Here is a 17568-nt window from a genome sequence, read left to right on the forward strand (position 1 = left end):
CCGGGGATGTCCCCCCGACCCCGCCGTGCCCCGGGCGGCTGCGCTGCGGGTCCCGGGGCGCTCGGCCGCGGACAAAGGGGCAGCGCCGGCGGGACGGAGCCGGGGGCTGGCCGGCGGCGCGGCGGGGCCGGAGCGCTACGCCCCGGCGGCCGGAAGACAGGGCGGGGGGTGAGGGGTGGGGAGAGGGGAGGGCGGCTCGGCCCGGCTGAAAAGGAGGGCTCGCCCGGCGCCCCCCACCCTCGGTCCTGCCCCGCGGGCGTCCCGCACCATGGCGCTGTCCTGGAGGAGCTGGCTGGCCAACGAGGGGAGCAAGCACCTCTTCCTGGTAGGGGCGGCCCCGGGGGGGTCCCCTCGGCGGGGCTGACCCGCGGAGGAGGCTCAGGCGGGGCCGGTGGGTCCTGGCAGGCGGCGGGGGCCGGCCCGGGGGCTGCCCCGCGGGTCGGGACGGCCGGGGCACCTTTTCCCGGCGAGCGGGGCAGGGGTCCCGGTGTGCGGGGCAGGGCGCCGGGCGGGTGCCAGGCTCGGAAGGGCGGGCGGGATGTGCTCCGTCCCGGTGCGCGGCTGGCAGGGATGGATGGATGGATGCACGCGGGTGCCACGGCCCGGGACAGTGCCAGCGTCCGTGCCCTGCCGGGATGGCACACGCCGTGCGGGTGTGCTTGCTCTTTGTTAGACTCCCTTTGGGAAAGTTTCGGGGAGAAGATGCAACTTCTTGGAAGTCGAGTTCTTTCTTCCTTTGTCTCTTTGTTGTTGTTTTTTATTCTTTGAGGCTCTTAAATGCAACATCCAGCTAAAGATTTGGGACGGAGTCTTGTATGGGGGTGCTTTGCCAGCTCTTGGTTGTCGTTAAGACACAAAAAGTTTTGTGAAGTTCAATAAAAGTGAAAATTGCCCACATAGGGGCACTTCCTTTTAACACTTTAAAACATACTATGCACATGGAGTTTGCTTTCCCATTTCATTACTTATGTTTATGAAACTACAAACCTGTGAGTTTTATGAATGAAGTGAACCCAGAAAAGTTTTCACATGTAACTTTCACTTACAATCTCTTGTTTCTGTTTCGTTTCAGTTTTTCTGGCTCTCCGTCAATGTATGGCTCTTCGGGAAAACCTTCCTGCTTTATAATCAAGGGCTACAGTATTATTATTTGCATCAGATGTTAGGGGTGAGTGACCTGGACATTACTTTTTGCCCTGGAAATTGGATGCTTTAGGATGGGATAAGGGGCAGAATGCATTTGCTAGTCAAAGATGACACAAACTGCCTGTTAACTTTTCAAAGTGGGGAAAGATCAAGTAAGAAATTACTGGTATACTTCTGACAATCATTTAAGAATAGAAAGTGAGCACTGTTGAGAAGAAAAAGAGCCAGTAAAGTGTGGGACAGCTATTCTTTTCCCTCCTCTCTCCTCCCCTGATGTTCCCAGCAGCAGACAGGCTCACAGGAACACAGACGTGCTCAACAAATGACTGAAGCTCCACTTCTTGTCATCAACACATTAACCAAGCTATGGACTCATGTTGGCAAATTCTTTTTGAACCAGTTATTGTCATATACATGCTTGCTGAAGGACTTCTTTTAATAAGTCTTAGTTCTTTTCAGTCTTCATCATTCTAATGGATACTCTGTTCTGTGTAAATCCACTGTAATGTATGTAACTTTAGCTTTGTTTTCTAGTAGTAAGTTCTTTGATTCTGGATGGTTTAATGAACATTCAGGTATTTTGATTTAGCAAGGGCAATACCCACCATCAACAGATGAACCCAAAAAGATACTTTGGAGACGTAAGATACCAGCCTGCCTTGGGAAGTTACCCATTGTAGTAATTTGAAAAAAAAATTTCTATCTAAAAAGGCACAGAGTAAGAGTTAACATCTTTCTGGAAAATGCCCATGGGTTGCTCAGAATTTGACAATCTGGGAAAAAGTGGCTGAATAACGTGGTGCTTTGTAACACTATGTCATACTCAGGAATGGATTTCAATAGAAAGTTGTCATGGATTAAACACAGATGATGTACGTTCTAATCTCCTGTAGAGCCTCTGGGGTTTATTTTTGGTAAATCCAGGGTATTTAGTTTCACATGGCTGATATTGTCATAACTAGCCAGTACCATAAGGTTTTGTGATCTTGCTTGGAGATCAGTTGAGTTGATACAGTTTTCTCCTTTTTTTACCTTTCTCCTTATGGTTGATTCAGATGTGTTCAAGAATGAATCTTAGCAAAGATAGTGCAAAAAAGAAGGGAATGACAGTAATTAGATCCTTCAGGGTGGTGACTTTCTTGACAGAAAAAGCATGAAAACATGTTTAATTTTACCTTAATTTTTAGTGGCTTTGCAGCCCAGTGTATCCATTTGAAAGCTGTGTTTGTTCCTGGTGGAGCAAATGGGTTGTTTGTAAAGTGAATGTTCTTGGGTAACATGTTGGACCAGATTCAATTCAGATGACTCGTCTGCCTCATACCAGCTCATCATCTGGTTGGGATCTTTTTTGGTTTTCTCATACTTCAAAATGGAAGACACTTGCAAAGTAACTTAATATGTGTTCAGAACCAGTGAGATGACTCGGGCAACAAATTCCTTGTCTTGGTCAGGAGGTAAGGACTAGAAGTCACGATTTTGAGTTTGTATAATTGTGTCTGCTACTGTGGGAAAAAATACCACAGAATTTAGGGACTTCTAAAATCAGATTAAAAATGAAGAGCTAAGTCTAAAAGACACTTTTGGTCAAAGTTATAAAACTAATTTTAACATTTTGAAAATACTAAAGACTGTAAAATGTACTTGGAATTCACTTTTTACAGTTCATCTAAATATTTTCAGTAGAGCCCAAAGTTAGCTTTATCCTTTCTCTTCATTATATCTGTGTATGCATATTAATCATAGAGATTATTTTGCAAGGGTCAGGAAAACTGAACCCAATTTGGTTTTTTCAGGAGATGGCATAAGCAATGCTACAGCTGCAGTTGCCTTCCACAGGGACTTCTTGCCCCTCCTCTTTTTCTCTATTGGCTTGTACAGCCACTGACCCATGGCCCATCTAAGTAACATTCCTCTCTGTTCTGTGCATGTGTGAGTGGTTTGCAGAGCCTCTGCACCATTTCTTGGTGTCTAAAGGTTTTGAGATTTAAATTCTTTGTTTATAATTCAACAGATGATATTTTTTGTCTTAACAGATGGAACTATTTAATGTATACCTCCATGACAACTGATTCCATTTTCCAGAGAGCTAACAAAGTTGCCTAAAAGAAGTGGCACTTTTTGAGTTCAAAAAGTTTCTATTTTTTTCAGTGAGGTCTCCTAAGGAGTTGGCTTTTTTTCTTTCTTAATATGCTACAGTAGGCTATAATTGCCTTAAGAACTTCTGCACTTGCAGCATGGAAAGATTTACCACAGGTAATTTTGTTGTTTACCAAGTAACAGAATGGAGAACAAGAGGAGTTGCTTTAGGAAATTAGAGTGTGATATGAAATGAGATCTTGGACTGAATATTCTGAGTATATTCAACTGTGCCATGTTTTCATGCACATCTCCTTTCTGATGTGAAGAAGGAGAAAGAATGGGGTTGGTCTTTCATTCAGTGCTCACTGAAGTGATTTACTTCCCTTCAGTTGTCTACAGAAGAACAAGGCTCAGATTTATTCTTTTCTAATTGCATTCTCTGTGATATTGAACAAGATACTTTAGGACAGGATTTAAAAATTGTTTAGGTATCTAACTCTCACTCAGTCTTTCAATGACAATCTTTCTGTTCCTTAATTCTACACCTATAAACAGGCACTAAAATCATGGTGGTGTACTGGAAGTGCAAAGAACAAATAAGTAGAAGGCGGTAAAGTCGTAGGAGGAGGTTGATCAACTTTTTATGTACCAGGAAACTTAGTGTTATTTTGTGTCAAGTATCTCTGCTTCACTCAGTTTGACTTCTGTTGATGAAGCCACAAACTCTTTACTGTGCAATCCCTATCCCTGGGAGTTTTCAAAACCTAATTGGGCAAAAAGCCCTGAGCAAACTTAATCTGAGTTTGCTGTTGAACATATTTATAACACGGGGTTTGAACAGAGACATCCTGAGGTCTCTTCCAACCAGAATAATTCTGTGGCTGCATAAAGCTTGCAGTGAAAGTTTACCAGAACCTAGCGAATATAAATCCCTTTCCAGTACTTTTGCTTTGATGAACCATCCCTTTTGATACTGAATTGCTTGTAACAGTCTTGCAGTATGAATGCATTAATTGACACTGGTTCAAAAACACAATTCAGATTAAAAAATTTCATTTTTTTTAATGATTTGATAGATGTTAACTTGTGGTCTTATATTGCTTAAGAGAAGCCTGTGAAGAAATCCCCAACAGACCTGAATTTCTTATAAAAGAGTTTGGCAAAGAGTAAAGGAATATTCTCATCTTTGTGTTCATGACAGGTTCTGTAGTGTGTAGTAGGTATGAGTTTCAGAAAGGGTCTTAAATTACTTGACTCCAAAATCTTCATTATTGGAGATTTTGGTCCGCTCAGTCAGTGAAATTGTCCAGACTGATTTCTTCACAGACTTCAGGATTTCTCTCTGTATTTTTGTCCAACAAGTTTGATTGTGCCTGATCAAAAAAAATCAGTCATGAACTTGGAATTTGCCTTTTAGAACTCAAGTCTCGCTTTAACAGCATTGAATGAAATGCTCGTGTCTTGTTGTTTGAGTCCCCTGTGAGCAGAAAGAGCTTTGAGATCACTTTGCCATGCCATGAAGAGTCTCTCTTTCCCCATTCCCTCTCTTGTCCCTGCTCAAATAACTGTAATGTAATCAAATGTTAATGAAAGAGATAAGCTTCTGTGTTTCAGACCAGAGTGAAGAAAATGCAGACAGAAGGATCTCTTTGGGAAAAGACTGAATAACTGAAAACAGGGCTGAAAAGAAAAAGTCCTGCTTCTCTTTTTTATCTGTATAGTTTCTGCCTTCTTAGTGTTCAGTATAGTGCATAGCATTTGTCACCTTGGAATATGTTCCAGATGTTCCAGTAGCTTTCATGTCTCTCCTTGCTAGTTTATCATAACGACAGAGATTTTACTAATTGAGACCAAATTCCACTTTCATTGATTGTTACACAACTACACTGCAACCTGCTTACCCCCTGATGTCTTAGTGTTGGAGGGTGTTGTGTATCTTGATCCTTTGCTTGGAGATTATCAGAGAAGTTGGAAGTTATTACTGCACTCAAGATTAAGTTAGGTGCTTTCTTCAATTTGAATGACTGATTTAAGCAGAAGGAGGAGTACATCCTACACAAAGGCACTGCGTATAAAACAGGAGCATTTAGACGAGAAGAGATGGAAAATCTTCAAAGGATGCCTGTGTGATGAGTTATAAGTGAACAGGAAGAATACTGATTCCCAGCAGTGCAGGGTAGATGGCCCATACATATTAAAAAATATTGCACCACTTAATATAATCTTTGAAGGGTTGCAGTACATGAGATTGGGATTTACAGAGTCCTTCTTTGAAACCTTCCTTCTTCAGGAATAAAACCAAGCCACACTTTTGTAGAAATTTTCACAGGTTCTGGTAGGTTTCCCCTACGCTCACATTTTCCTTCTTTTCAGCTGCTTCGTATCTTTGTTGCTAGATCTCCAGCCAGATTTGACAGGCCTAAGGGGAATAATTGCTGTGTATACAGTTCAGTTCTGTCCTTCATCTTAGATTATCAGTGCCCTGTTCCTCAAGAGAAGGAATACTCCTTGAAGAAAAGGAGGCTGGGTCAAAAGGAGACATGTTGTGTAGCACAGTTTGTTCCACCTAGGGAAACAACTGATTTTAGCTGCTCAAGTACTGATCTGGGGAGGTGGTCTGTGACAGGTGTCTACAGAGCAGCATGTGTCTTGTGAGTCTTGCCAGAACCTTTCATGGTGCCCTGAACCAAAGAAGAGTGAAAAAATTTAAAGCAAGACTCTAAGAGACAGCATCAAGTATGATGTCTCTGTTGCACCATGACCTGTTTAGGTTTATTGCTTGTAGGTAGTAAAGTCTTGAGAAACAGAATCACATCACTCTCAGGTGTGGAAGGCTTTGCATTATTCTAACATTTTTTTTTTGATTCAAGATTGAATTAAAAGGTGAGATATGACAGTATTCATTGAAATCTTAATTTTTCAGGCACGTATCGAATACCAGATTTCTGTGCATAGCAGTTGCAGGTAACGTTCATCTCTGTATTTATAACTGATGAACTTTGGGGAATTTTGGGGTACACAGGAAGGTACTTCAGCCCTCAATCTATTACTGAGATCATCTGCTTAACAGAGAAAGCTCCTTTTCCTAACAGAGGAAGCTTATTTTCTCATTTTCATTCTCACTGATGGCAAGACACAACGAGATGCGACTCTTCGCTTCTCTGTCCTACTTTGTATGTTGTGTGAGCACAGCCAGGAGTCCATCTGGATTTCTGTGGGATTGTACATCAGACAGGGATAACTGGAGAACTTACATTCTGGAGCTCTTTATGCTGCTTTGGAGAAGGTGGCAATTCCTTTATACTTGTCTGGAAGAAAAATCTAACCTAGTTTTTAGGATGTGAGTTTGTGGATGGTCCAGTTGCCTCCCATTTTTGCCACAGATTTAGTCTGTAAATTTGAGTAATCCTTTAGTTTTTCTATGCCTCTTTGCTCCAACATGAAATCAGATACCAGTGTATGTTGTACCAGGTAGGCAGATTATGGAAAGAGGTGGTCAAATGCTTGGATTTAGGATCAGCAAAGCTGGATAAAACAGCGTCATGCAGACATTTTATGTGTGGTTTTTTTTTCTTTTTGATCCTGCAGAAACTTCATGTGCTAGTAACATGCAATAACTTTTTTTTTTTTTAGGACAGTAAAAACTTCAGGAAGAAAATAGGATTATATTTCTCTCATTTCTTAATTACTTAATAAGGATATATATTCCCTTCTAGGCCCAGTGAGTTGCCTTGGAGCAAAAATCATCCTTTATTCTATTATTGTTTAAAAATCCAACAATGTACTGTGTTAATTTGTTACTATGCCTCCCAGGCAATGCAAAGGAAGTTAAGAAAGAGATCTCTTGGAAACCATTTGGAAAGAATTAGTTTCATGGTAATATTTTTAGCTTTTGTTTATATATTAAGAGCAAACTTAAACTCTTTTTCTTCTTGCATGAATTTTGGTTCTAAGAATTTCCAAATGTATTTACCATAGTTTGCAAATCATTCATGGGCTTGTTGCAGAAGATATTGTTGAACCTTATTTCTTCAGGATAAAACCTTACATGAGCCATTGGTAACTATATTTTAATATTTGAATCATATTTTCTTGGAAGTACATATTTAAGTAGTTGTTTGCTCGTCTCTTCTTTCTTTTTTTTTTCTTTTTTTTTTTTCATCTAGGTACAGGTGTTGATACCATTGAATTATAATGAATGTAAGGACATTCTTCCATAATAATTGCATTGTGAATGAATATTTGCTGTTTGTTAAATAGTGGAGAAAAACAAAGGAAGGTTTGTAGAACAGCCTTTTTCTACGCATCATTGGTGATTCATACTTGTTCAGTTGTTCGGCATTTTACTTGGAATCACAGAATATGCTGAGCTGGGAGGGACCCATCAATCCAACGCCTGGCCCTGGGCAGAACATCCCAAGACATGTGCCTGATACCATGTGCCTGATAGTGTTGTCCAAATGCTTCTTGAACTCTGACAGGAGTTACTTAATTTATTTAACACCATACAGTGTGGAATTGATTCTCTTCTAGACCAAACTATTGTTTTGTTGACTCTTTGTAAGAAAAATTATTGTCCTTAGTAAAGGAAGTCTTGAATAACTGATGTAATACCTAGTTTATGTTTAAACTCAAAGACAACATAAATTCTTGAGAAACTAATGATGGCTCACATTGGTCATTCAACAAAAGTTATTAAAATTTTCAAACTGCTTATTAATGATATTGCAACTTTTTCAGATTTTGGATATTAGCCAACAGATACAAAAATGATTCACTTTACTTCTGGAATTTGCATAACATTATTTCTACATAATTCTTGAGTTTTTCAAGTCATTCCCATTTAATCACTGCAGTAGTGTAGTACATCAGTAAGCCCCAATAAAAATTCTTATGTTTTAATGATCATGTTTCTGAAGTTATTGCTTCAATGAGGTGTATAGCTCATTTTTGTCTTCTCTTTTGAGGATTTAATGAAAATAATGACAGTGTTGTATATGCAAACAGTACATTATAGAGACATTTTTCTTTTCAGTAAGTCCAGTCTGTTCCAAGGGGTCACTTCCAGTTGGAAGGGTCCAGAGTAGGGAGGAGAGAATGGCCTAAGGTCTGAAGAACGTGGCTTATGAGGAAGGAGTAGCAAGAAAAATTCTCATTGCGCAAGTGATCAGAGTGAAGTAACAGATGAAATAGAAGTAAGGGAGATTTTATGTAAGGAGGAAGACTAACAGTACATTGGAAGAAATAGTAGAGGACATCTGGAGAGTGGGAAAGAACTAAGTGATGTGGCTCATTTTAGTCTTATTTTCTATCATTCAGTAGGTTGGAGATGATCTGTTGCTGGGATTTTGGCTGGAGATCCCACATTTGCATGGTAGAGAACAAGGTAGAGCACATTCTGTGGGTAATTGCTCCTACTTCTCATGGACAGCTTTTGAAGAAGGGTGCCCTTGTGACTGCTCTGTTCTGTGGAAGCTGGTAGGGTCTGGTGAGGAGGTCCCTAGCAGTCAGGACTAACTAAAAATGTAAAGTAGCTGGAAGAGAAAAAGGTTTTAGGTGCAGAGCTTGGTTCTTCAGGTAGATTGAACATTACGTTCTGTTTGACTCCTGGTGCTGTGCCCAGGTGTGCTGCAGAGCAAGTGAGGTACATGGATGTTCCTAACTGTGAGAGCAGGCAGTTGTAATATTTTATGGTACTGGTATTTAGAAACCTTTTCATACTGTTGTGCTTGAGATCTTGCAAGATATTCTGAAGTACAGTATTTGGTTTGCTTTTACTAGCTTATTTTTTCATCCATTTCTGTGACACAAACTTAAGTCTGTAAATTTTGTTTCTTAGTGATAACAAAGATAAGAATATGATAAATGTTTCACAGATTAATTCTTTTTGTCTGAGAAAGTAAAATATGCTCAGTTTTTTACATAGAGTTTCATTTTAAAAAGGTAATAATTCTTAAGTAATTTTTATTAGATAATTTGTACCTGTTCAACTCATTCACATTCTTGTGCATTATTTGAGTTATCTTTAATATTATAATACTTTTTTACTAATTTATTCAGGAGTTGAAATACTTGGGGTTTTGAGAACAGTGTAAGAAATAGCCTTCCAGAAATCTGTTGACAGTCTAAAAGCATCTTTTATATAAGCTAGTAAAATGGTAATTCAAACTAATAACTAGGAGAACAATGGCATTTTGCTAACTTTTAAAAGTCATAAATGAATGAGATAATATAATGAGATTAAAAATTCAGGTTTATGACATGAATGTGTGCTTTGTTCATTTATTTGACAAGTGTTTTTGTTCTAATTATGTAAGTTCCAAATATATCAGTGAAAGCATTAGTGAAATTAGATTTCATTACAGTTCTAGTTATTGAGCAGTTAAACTGATGAAAACCTACTTTCTTTTTGTCCAAATACAGCATTTTTTAATGTGAATGGATGAGTTCTGTAACAGTCCTTGAAGCACTATGAGCATTTCAGTTTGAATCAATATTTTTTTACATCTTTTTGTGGCTTAAGAAAAAATCTTTACACTCGAGTGGCTGTCTACTGTCATCGTAATATATATTTGTTTATAGTTTTTTATTTAGTTATGTCTGTTGAAGCTTTCAGGTGATTTCTCAGTGGACCCTTACTGTTGTCTCAGGTGTTTTGTTCCATGTGACTTTGGGCACTGATGAGGATATTAAGACTTCTGGTAGAAAGCTGTCATTTATTGCTGACAAAATTAATTTTCCCTAACTTCTTGATGCAAAGATGACAGCTGTTTCCTTCCCTGTGAGGTCAGGATAGCATGCTGAGTGTACCATAGTTTCTCCAGTACAGTAAAACACCATGAATCTCCACTATTCTGATGCGTCAGGGAGCATGGGAACCATTTGGTTTCACAGCCAAGAAAAAGAGAGGCAGTACTGACACACATACCATTCCTTTCTCCCTGTAATCTAACTCTTGCAATGTTTGTTCAGCTAGGATTGTGTGTTAGCAGAGCTTCGGCATCTGTCCTCAATTTCAACTGCTGCCTTGTCCTGCTCCCGATGTGCCGTGTTCTCTTGGCCTTCCTGCGCGGATCCCAGAAGGTAAGTGCTGTCCTCGGAAAGCTGCGCTTGGGAAGAGGGCCCTGGTCTCTGCTTAGTATAAAAATTACAGAAAACAATCTGTTGCATCCCTGTTTGTTCTACACTATGTGCTTTGAATGGTGCAAGTATCAGACATTCAGTTTAGATTCATGACTCCTTTGAAGAGAGGCATTGTCTGGTTTGATTTGACCTGTTGAGAGGGTGGTTTCTTCAGTGCATTTTTGAGGGATAGAGAGTTGTGGAGCTGGAGCTGTAACCTCTGTCTTTCCAAAACTCTTATATTAGAGATATATGTGTCCTCTCTTGTGCTTCCTGGTAGAGTTCAACTGAGCCAAACATTGTCTTTACAAGTATCCTACTGGAGGTGACAGAACTTTCTATAAAAATACCCTACCTGATAAATTTGTTATCATGGGAGAAACAGTGGTTTAGCTTCTTTATGATTTGCCAGTTGCTTTTACAGAAACATAAATAACGCTTTTGAGGAACATTTGTGTTTGCTAGGTGCTTGCAAATTGAACCTGTGAGTTCTGTTAATCATGTGACAATACCTAGAATATTTGATGCCTACAGGGGCACATATGTATGCAAATATACCATTCCTTTTGATCTTGCTTATAAATGAGTCAGTGATGCCTTCACAATTAATGCTGGATTTCCTAAATATTAAGGCCAGGAGGTACATTATGTACTCTTGACAGCTGTGTAATTTCTTCATTAAGTCCTCAAAATTGTCTCCTTGGCATAATCCAGTAGTTTTTAAATTTAGATACTATGCTTCCAAAGGGGTTAAACTTAGTAAAAACTGAAGCTGCTATTATGTCACCACAGTTGTTGTTCGTATTTTTTTCTTTGCTTTGTTTTGGAAGAGAATGCTTGAATTCTTCTCTTACTAGGTTGCCAGCAAGAAAACCAGAAGGCTGCTAGATAAAAGTAAAACTTTCCATGTGACGTGTGGTGTTACAATATGCGTCTTTTCAGGTGAGATCTTACTGTGCTGAGCAGCAGCATGTTTTGGAAGCACGTTGATGCAGTATTTTGAGGTTTTTCTGCTGCAGTACATTTGGGGGTAGTCTTGCTCTGTGCTTGCTTGTCTTAAATTGTAAATTCTTTCTCGAATGTGTGTGGGTTTTGATTCATTTTTTTGCTTTAAACACATGGGCATACATTCTAGTGTCAAGCCTTTCCTTAAAATGCCAGTTTCTTAGAAGACAGGTATGTGAGATCAGGTCAAAATCTGCTATTTGAAGTGAACCCTCATTGTGCCTAAGGAATGTGAGTGAAAAAGCAGGGCTTACCTGCAGAGGGGGGAGCAGCAGAGACAACTACTCAGTTTGGTGAAGAAGAAATACTCTTGGCTGGACACCTTTGAATGTTGTCTCTCAGCTGAAGCATTGCAGTACAGAAATCATTGCTCTAGTGTTAAAAAAAAAAAATCCTAAAATACATACAGCTTTCTGTCATTGATATTTGTAAGCTGATTTACTCTTGAAAAATAATTAAGAATTCCTTAGTCCCTGGTATATCTCATGCAGGTGATGTGATTATATCTTGGCGCCTGGGTGGCCACAGGGAACATACATCATTTGTTTACAGATCCTCAGTTTTACTCAGTTTTTTGGGTTTTTTTAGTCTTACATGTTGCTGCACATCTGGTGAATGCTCTTAACTTCTCTGAGAACTACAATGAAGAATTTGTGACCCTAAATGCAGCAAACTATCGTGGTGAGGTGAGCCAGCTTTCGTTTCATATGTTGGTATTAAGCATGTAATTTAAATATATGAATATTTGCGTATTCAGTGCCATTGTGTGATCCACACAGTGCTCCTGTTTTGTGCACTGAAAACTCACCATCGTGTGGATTCCTGTGGATTTTATTTATTTCTCTGGACAAAGCATATATTAAAGCCAGCAAGGTTCAGTCCTGTTTGATTATTAGATGGAGAATGCAATCATCAAAATTTTTCACCTTGCACCTTGTTCTCTTGCTTCTATTCTGCTTCCCTCTGTTCCTTGTGTGGGCTTGGTAAACACATTTCTGCTGCTTTTTGGGAAAACTTGTTCTGCATTTCCACTATTTAGAATACAGTGAGATTTGGAACTGATTTTGCATTTTTCAGCTGCAGTGAATGCATATATGAGTATATATGCAAGCATGGAATTAGTTGTCTACATAAACTAATTTCTACTTGTGAAATACTTGATCTGTGTGCCTTGTCTGACTGTGGTGCAGATCTCTTGCAGGAGTATCAGATTCCTAGTCCCTTGGCCAGGTGCTTACTTGTGTATTTGGCACTGGAGAGATATTTGCAGATTTTAGAATCAAGACCAGAGTCCAGCACCCTTTCTTCTTGGGCTAAAGTCAAGGTCTCTCTTGTTTGTGTTCATTCTAGTCTCCGGTCTGCATTTATTTTCTATCAGTTTCATTAGGGAATATTTAGAATGACCCTATCCCAGCTGCATCGTTTGCTGGAAAAAGAGAGCTTGGCTCAGTCCAGGCTCATAAGGACCAGCAACCAAGATCTTCCACTCCCTGGGTGAATGATCTAATCACTGAGCTATTCAATGGCAGACAGACATGCCAACACCAGCTATTGTGCTTCTGGGTTGAGCTGTGTGTCTGCTTGTGTTAGGAGTGGTCTGATAGACTCCCCTTCATCAGTAACATCAGCAGGGCTTGCCTCAGGCAAGAACGTGCCAGGGTTCTAAGCCTCTTCTAAGCAGCCTTAGGAATTTTGCAATAGAAAATGGAGACAATGGCAAGTTTTTTAGGAACTCTAGGATCAAAATTACTGAATTTTAGGTACCTTAGTATCTCTTGCACTTTTGTACTCGAATCCGAATCCTACTTATATCCCTTTTGAAACTGTGGTGGACAGTCTGGATGCTGCTCTCCTCTTCTCTACCTGGGTACACACATCTGGATGCAGACAAGGTCAGAAAAAGGACACTTCATTTTTCCTGACCTGTATGAAAACTTTTCATGTCCCCTCACTACATTTTACTGCAGGTTTAAGTAAGAGTTTTCCAAGCAGTGAAGACAAATTATCTTGAAGTACAGGATCAAGGGAAGCAAACCAGTTTTCGTGATGTTGAAATATCCACTCTTCCTTTCACATGTGGTGAAGGACACAGGAGCATCTGTCAGATCCTTTGTGTTCAGTCTTGCTTCACTAGGGTCCACTGGAAAGGTCTTGGTGATGTAGCTGGCAGTCTTACATTTAAATTCAAAACCTCCCTCTTCTGCTCCACTCTGTCCTCCCAAAGGGATGAGGTAACTAAGTAAAGTTAAGCTTTCAAAAAACAATTATCTGTAAAATTATCTGAATCCAGATTATAGATCAGAAATATCTTTGCTGGGGGAATGCAAAGGCTAAAGGTTTCGTTTCTGTTGAATTAAAGTCAATGTAAACTGTTACCAAATCCATTCCTGCTTCCAGATTTAGGGACTGCATGTATCTTAAAATGTTTGAGCTTCATGGGCTACTTACTATTTTAAAAATATTCATATCATAGATACAAAATTACATTGGTTTTATTTGTTTTTGCTTGTGTGTTTTTCAGGACCCAAGGAAACTACTTTTTGCAACTGGTAAGTCCTGCAAAAATGAATGAGAAAATTTTTCTGCTTATCATGGTCACTGTGCAGACAAGACTTCTTTTGTTCCTGTATTGGCATGCTCCATTTGTTGTGTCAGCTATCTGGAGTTGTGTTCTTTGTGTTAGTATAACCTGGGTTTACTTATCCAGGAGGCAGGAGTTACATAAGCCCAGTAGTAGGATGAGCAACATCTTCAAATCTGTTGTTGTACAGATGAGTCAGCAGAAATCCATTAGTTTCAAACAGACATTCTCCCTAATATTAAAGCCAAAGTCCTAAATGATCCAATTTCTAGAAAAAGAAACATAACAGAAAACTAGTCTTTTTGCCTCAGCTGGTTTATTTAAGGGCTGGTTGGGTTTCTGAGAAATCTAAACTGTTACATGAGAATTTGCTTCAAGACTCATTCAGAATAAATAGACAAAGACAATTTTGGTGCAGGAATTTAGAAGGGATCAATGCTTGGGTATGGAGGGGCAGGCTGAGCTGTAGCGCTTCATGAGCAGATAAAGTTCCTTCCTGATGCCATCACCCTTTCTCCCTTATTTGGATCAAACACAAAAATCCTGACTTGGCAGCATTTAGGGCACAGTCAAATCAAATCTATGAACACACAGCAATGATTCTAGGTTTGTCAATCCCAATAGGTGTGCTGGAATTAGCAGTTGGCACACCAGTGTTTCCCAAAAACCTAGGGAAGGTTTAGATCACTTGAGAGTAGAGGAAGGGAGAAAGTGAACTGACAGAAACTGAGTCAGAGTTATCCTAAATTTAAAATTACTCTGTTCACTCCCTGTCCTAACGACTGGTAATTAACATGTACTATTTGTGCTGAAGGAGTGCCCAGACAGGGACCAAGATTTTGCTGCACTGGGAGCTGTGCAAATAAGCAAAAAATCCCTGGTTTCTTCCCAGATAGTTCAGAACAGCAAACAGAAGGAATAAGGAATCAGAAGGATTTATAGAGTGATGACGGCTTTTTAGATTAGTCCAGGAAAGAACCTTCTTGTATAAGGGAGTGAGGCAGACTGTGGGAGGAACAAGTACTCAAGATTATACTTAGTAAAGGAAAGGAGAGTCAGGGACAGGGCAGAGAGGAAACACTAAAAATGAACTGATAAACTGGGGCAAGACTGTGAGTGATTTCAGTTTGATGGAGAAGATAATTGAAAAACTGGACATAGAAGGTGACCTCTGGCTTGAGTGACAGTGTAGGAAGCTGAATCAAGTGCTGTACTGCAGTTGCATTGGAGATGTTTGTTTGGAGTTGAGATTCATTGCACACTACACATCAAATCAGATTGAGAAAAAAGAAATTAGGAAGGAGGCAGTGGACAGAGTGCATATATTTTTATTGTAACTGCTTTTAATTGCAATCTTTTCATGAAGGAGTAAAATCAAGTTTTTTTATACAGTCCATGACAAAGCTTCCATTGATTGTAGGGCTGTAAAAACTGAGTGAGGTGTGGTGTATAAGATTTGGATATCAGACTTTTCAATGAGTGGGTATTGAGAAATTTATAAAAAGATAAGATTTGAGATTATATTTCCTTCGACTTAAAAAATACCTGAGGATAAACTAGTTCTGATACAAGTCTTCATTTGAACAGATGAGTCAAATTGTTAACATTTTTAACCTTTCCTTCCCAAGTGCTGGCTGCAGATCACTCTCACAGACCTTGCTCTATGGGCAACAATTTCAAGCATAATACAATGACATGGAGAGTAATTTCAGGCTCTTCCTCATTCCAGAATGAAATGGGCTGGCAAAAAATTGTAGTGACAGCTTGCATAGCAATTCATTTGCTTGAAATTCTGTCCCTGAGCAGGTTTTTAATTGTCATGATCAACAGAGTGTAGTGTTTGGAATAAAAAAGAGACAGAATTGTGTACAGTCAGTCTTGCAAGTAAACTGTGTTTGTTCTTAGTTACTTGCTTAGACACAGATGTCACAAGCAAGAGATGACAGGAGCAAAGACAAATAGGAAATTGTGATGCATGGTGAATGCAAGGAAAAAGGTATTTTTCTTTGGGAAGGTGGGAAAATACACAAGAACTCCTCTTTCCTATCTGGTTTGGTATATGAGTTGTCCTCAAGAGAAAAGTATATTCAAGTGTTTGATTGAATCTTGATTTGTATGTCTAATTCCACTTTATTTTATGATCATAATAGACAAGTATACCTCTTCACAGTTCAAATGTAAGTTATGTCCCTTTTAGTTCCAGGTTTGACTGGAGTCATTATGGTGTTAGTATTATTCCTAATGTGTACAGCTTCCACGTATGCCATCAGGTAAGATGTAATCTGATCATTATGCTGAAAAATGCCATTTTCGCAATCATATTCTTCTACTGACTAGAGTATTAAAAATACCAGTTTTCTTGTCCTGTTTTTTTCCTAGCTACCAATAAAATTAGCACAGGGAATTTTGTATGAAAACACTTACAAGACCTGATTGAGTTGCCTTCTGAAAAAATACTATTTAATGAATGTGCTGAGTTAAAAATGTGAACCTTTAAAAATTTAAATAGTTCATTTATTCCTGGTTGTAGGGGAGGCAGTAAACTCAGCATATGGGAAGTTCTGTCCAGTGCATAAATTAAGTCCAGTGGAAGAAAAATAAGATATTATTGTTATCTTATTTATTTTCACCAATTAATTGTAACAATAAATTATAACAAAAAATGTAACAAAAACCACAAACTAAACAACAACAACAACAACAAAAAAAAACCACCAAAAACCAAAACCCCAAACTATCAGCAACAAAACAAACTGACACAAAATTATGCTACTGAAGTAGAATGTTGCTTTTAAGAGCTCTGCCTCTGGTTGTCAGATATATTCTTTTTAATGTAAATTATACGAAACAACAATGCAGTATTGGCTCAGAGCAGCTGCTGGGTTTTCTAAAAGTTTGGTCCTTTAGTGGGTTGACATTCTGTACCAATGTTAATGAACACATATGACAGGACTTGTGAATAGGCACCATGGGGGGGGGTTTAGCCCAATGTTGTAGTCTTTTTAAGGCTTGGATTCTGCAACTGACGGTGTAAAAATAACCCCCTCGTTTTCACAGAGGTTGAATTCACAGTGTGTCTATGTAAGTGCATCACTTCAATTCAGCAAACATGGAAGGATATGTTAATTATGTATCTTCAAACATGAATGGTGCTCCACTGATGTGAGTTAGATACGTGGCTATGAACTCTGAAAGACTCTGTCTTTCATGAGAAGCTGTGTTACCTGGCAGTGTTAACTGTGATTTGAAAAGATAGTTCAACAAATACTTGTGCATTTTCAGTAGACAAGGCTTCTTCCAGGGCTGAGACTTTTGTGGGGCTCGCTACAGAAGTGAAGTGCAGGATTAGGCTGCTGTGCCAGATGTAACATGGCTGCACATGACGTGGTCCACACAGATCCCTCTACATGCAAAAGAAAGACAATTTTGGGGAGATGGAAGAGTAAAACTGCTACGTTACTCTGCAGCACTGAGCCAGAACAAAGTCAAACAAAGTCCTATCTTCTTCAAGGCCAAATTAAATTAGAAAAACATCATGTATTAGTGATTGGGAAGCTTAAAAAAATATATATAGTTGTAAACATTCCTCGAAATAATTTTGGGGTTCATGCAATATCTTCTGAAGTTACGTGCTT

The 17568-nt window shown here is 39.2% G+C and overlaps 1 protein-coding gene across 2 annotated transcripts in view; it reads left to right on the forward strand.

Annotated features, from left to right (window-relative positions):
- The first annotated feature begins 201 nt into the window (after positions 1-201).
- The window catches only part of NOX4 (NADPH oxidase 4), a 101749-nt gene continuing 84382 nt past the window's right edge, over positions 202-17568 (forward strand). Inside the window, exons 1-7 of one of the 2 annotated variants that reach the window (XM_058855581.1) lie at positions 202-325; positions 1073-1168; positions 10198-10308; positions 11205-11289; positions 11941-12038; positions 13874-13901; positions 16131-16203. In XM_058855581.1, coding sequence (XP_058711564.1) covers positions 269-325; positions 1073-1168; positions 10198-10308; positions 11205-11289; positions 11941-12038; positions 13874-13901; positions 16131-16203 — 548 coding nt within the window. In that variant the 5' untranslated portion in view covers positions 202-268. Of the gene's footprint in view, positions 326-1072; positions 1169-10197; positions 10309-11204; positions 11290-11940; positions 12039-13873; positions 13902-16130; positions 16204-17568 lie in introns of those variants that run through there. The other variant, XM_058855589.1, reaches the window with a different exon arrangement.

Source organism: Poecile atricapillus, chromosome 1 (genome assembly GCF_030490865.1).
Source record: "Poecile atricapillus isolate bPoeAtr1 chromosome 1, bPoeAtr1.hap1, whole genome shotgun sequence".
Taxonomy (NCBI): Eukaryota; Metazoa; Chordata; class Aves; order Passeriformes; family Paridae; genus Poecile; species Poecile atricapillus.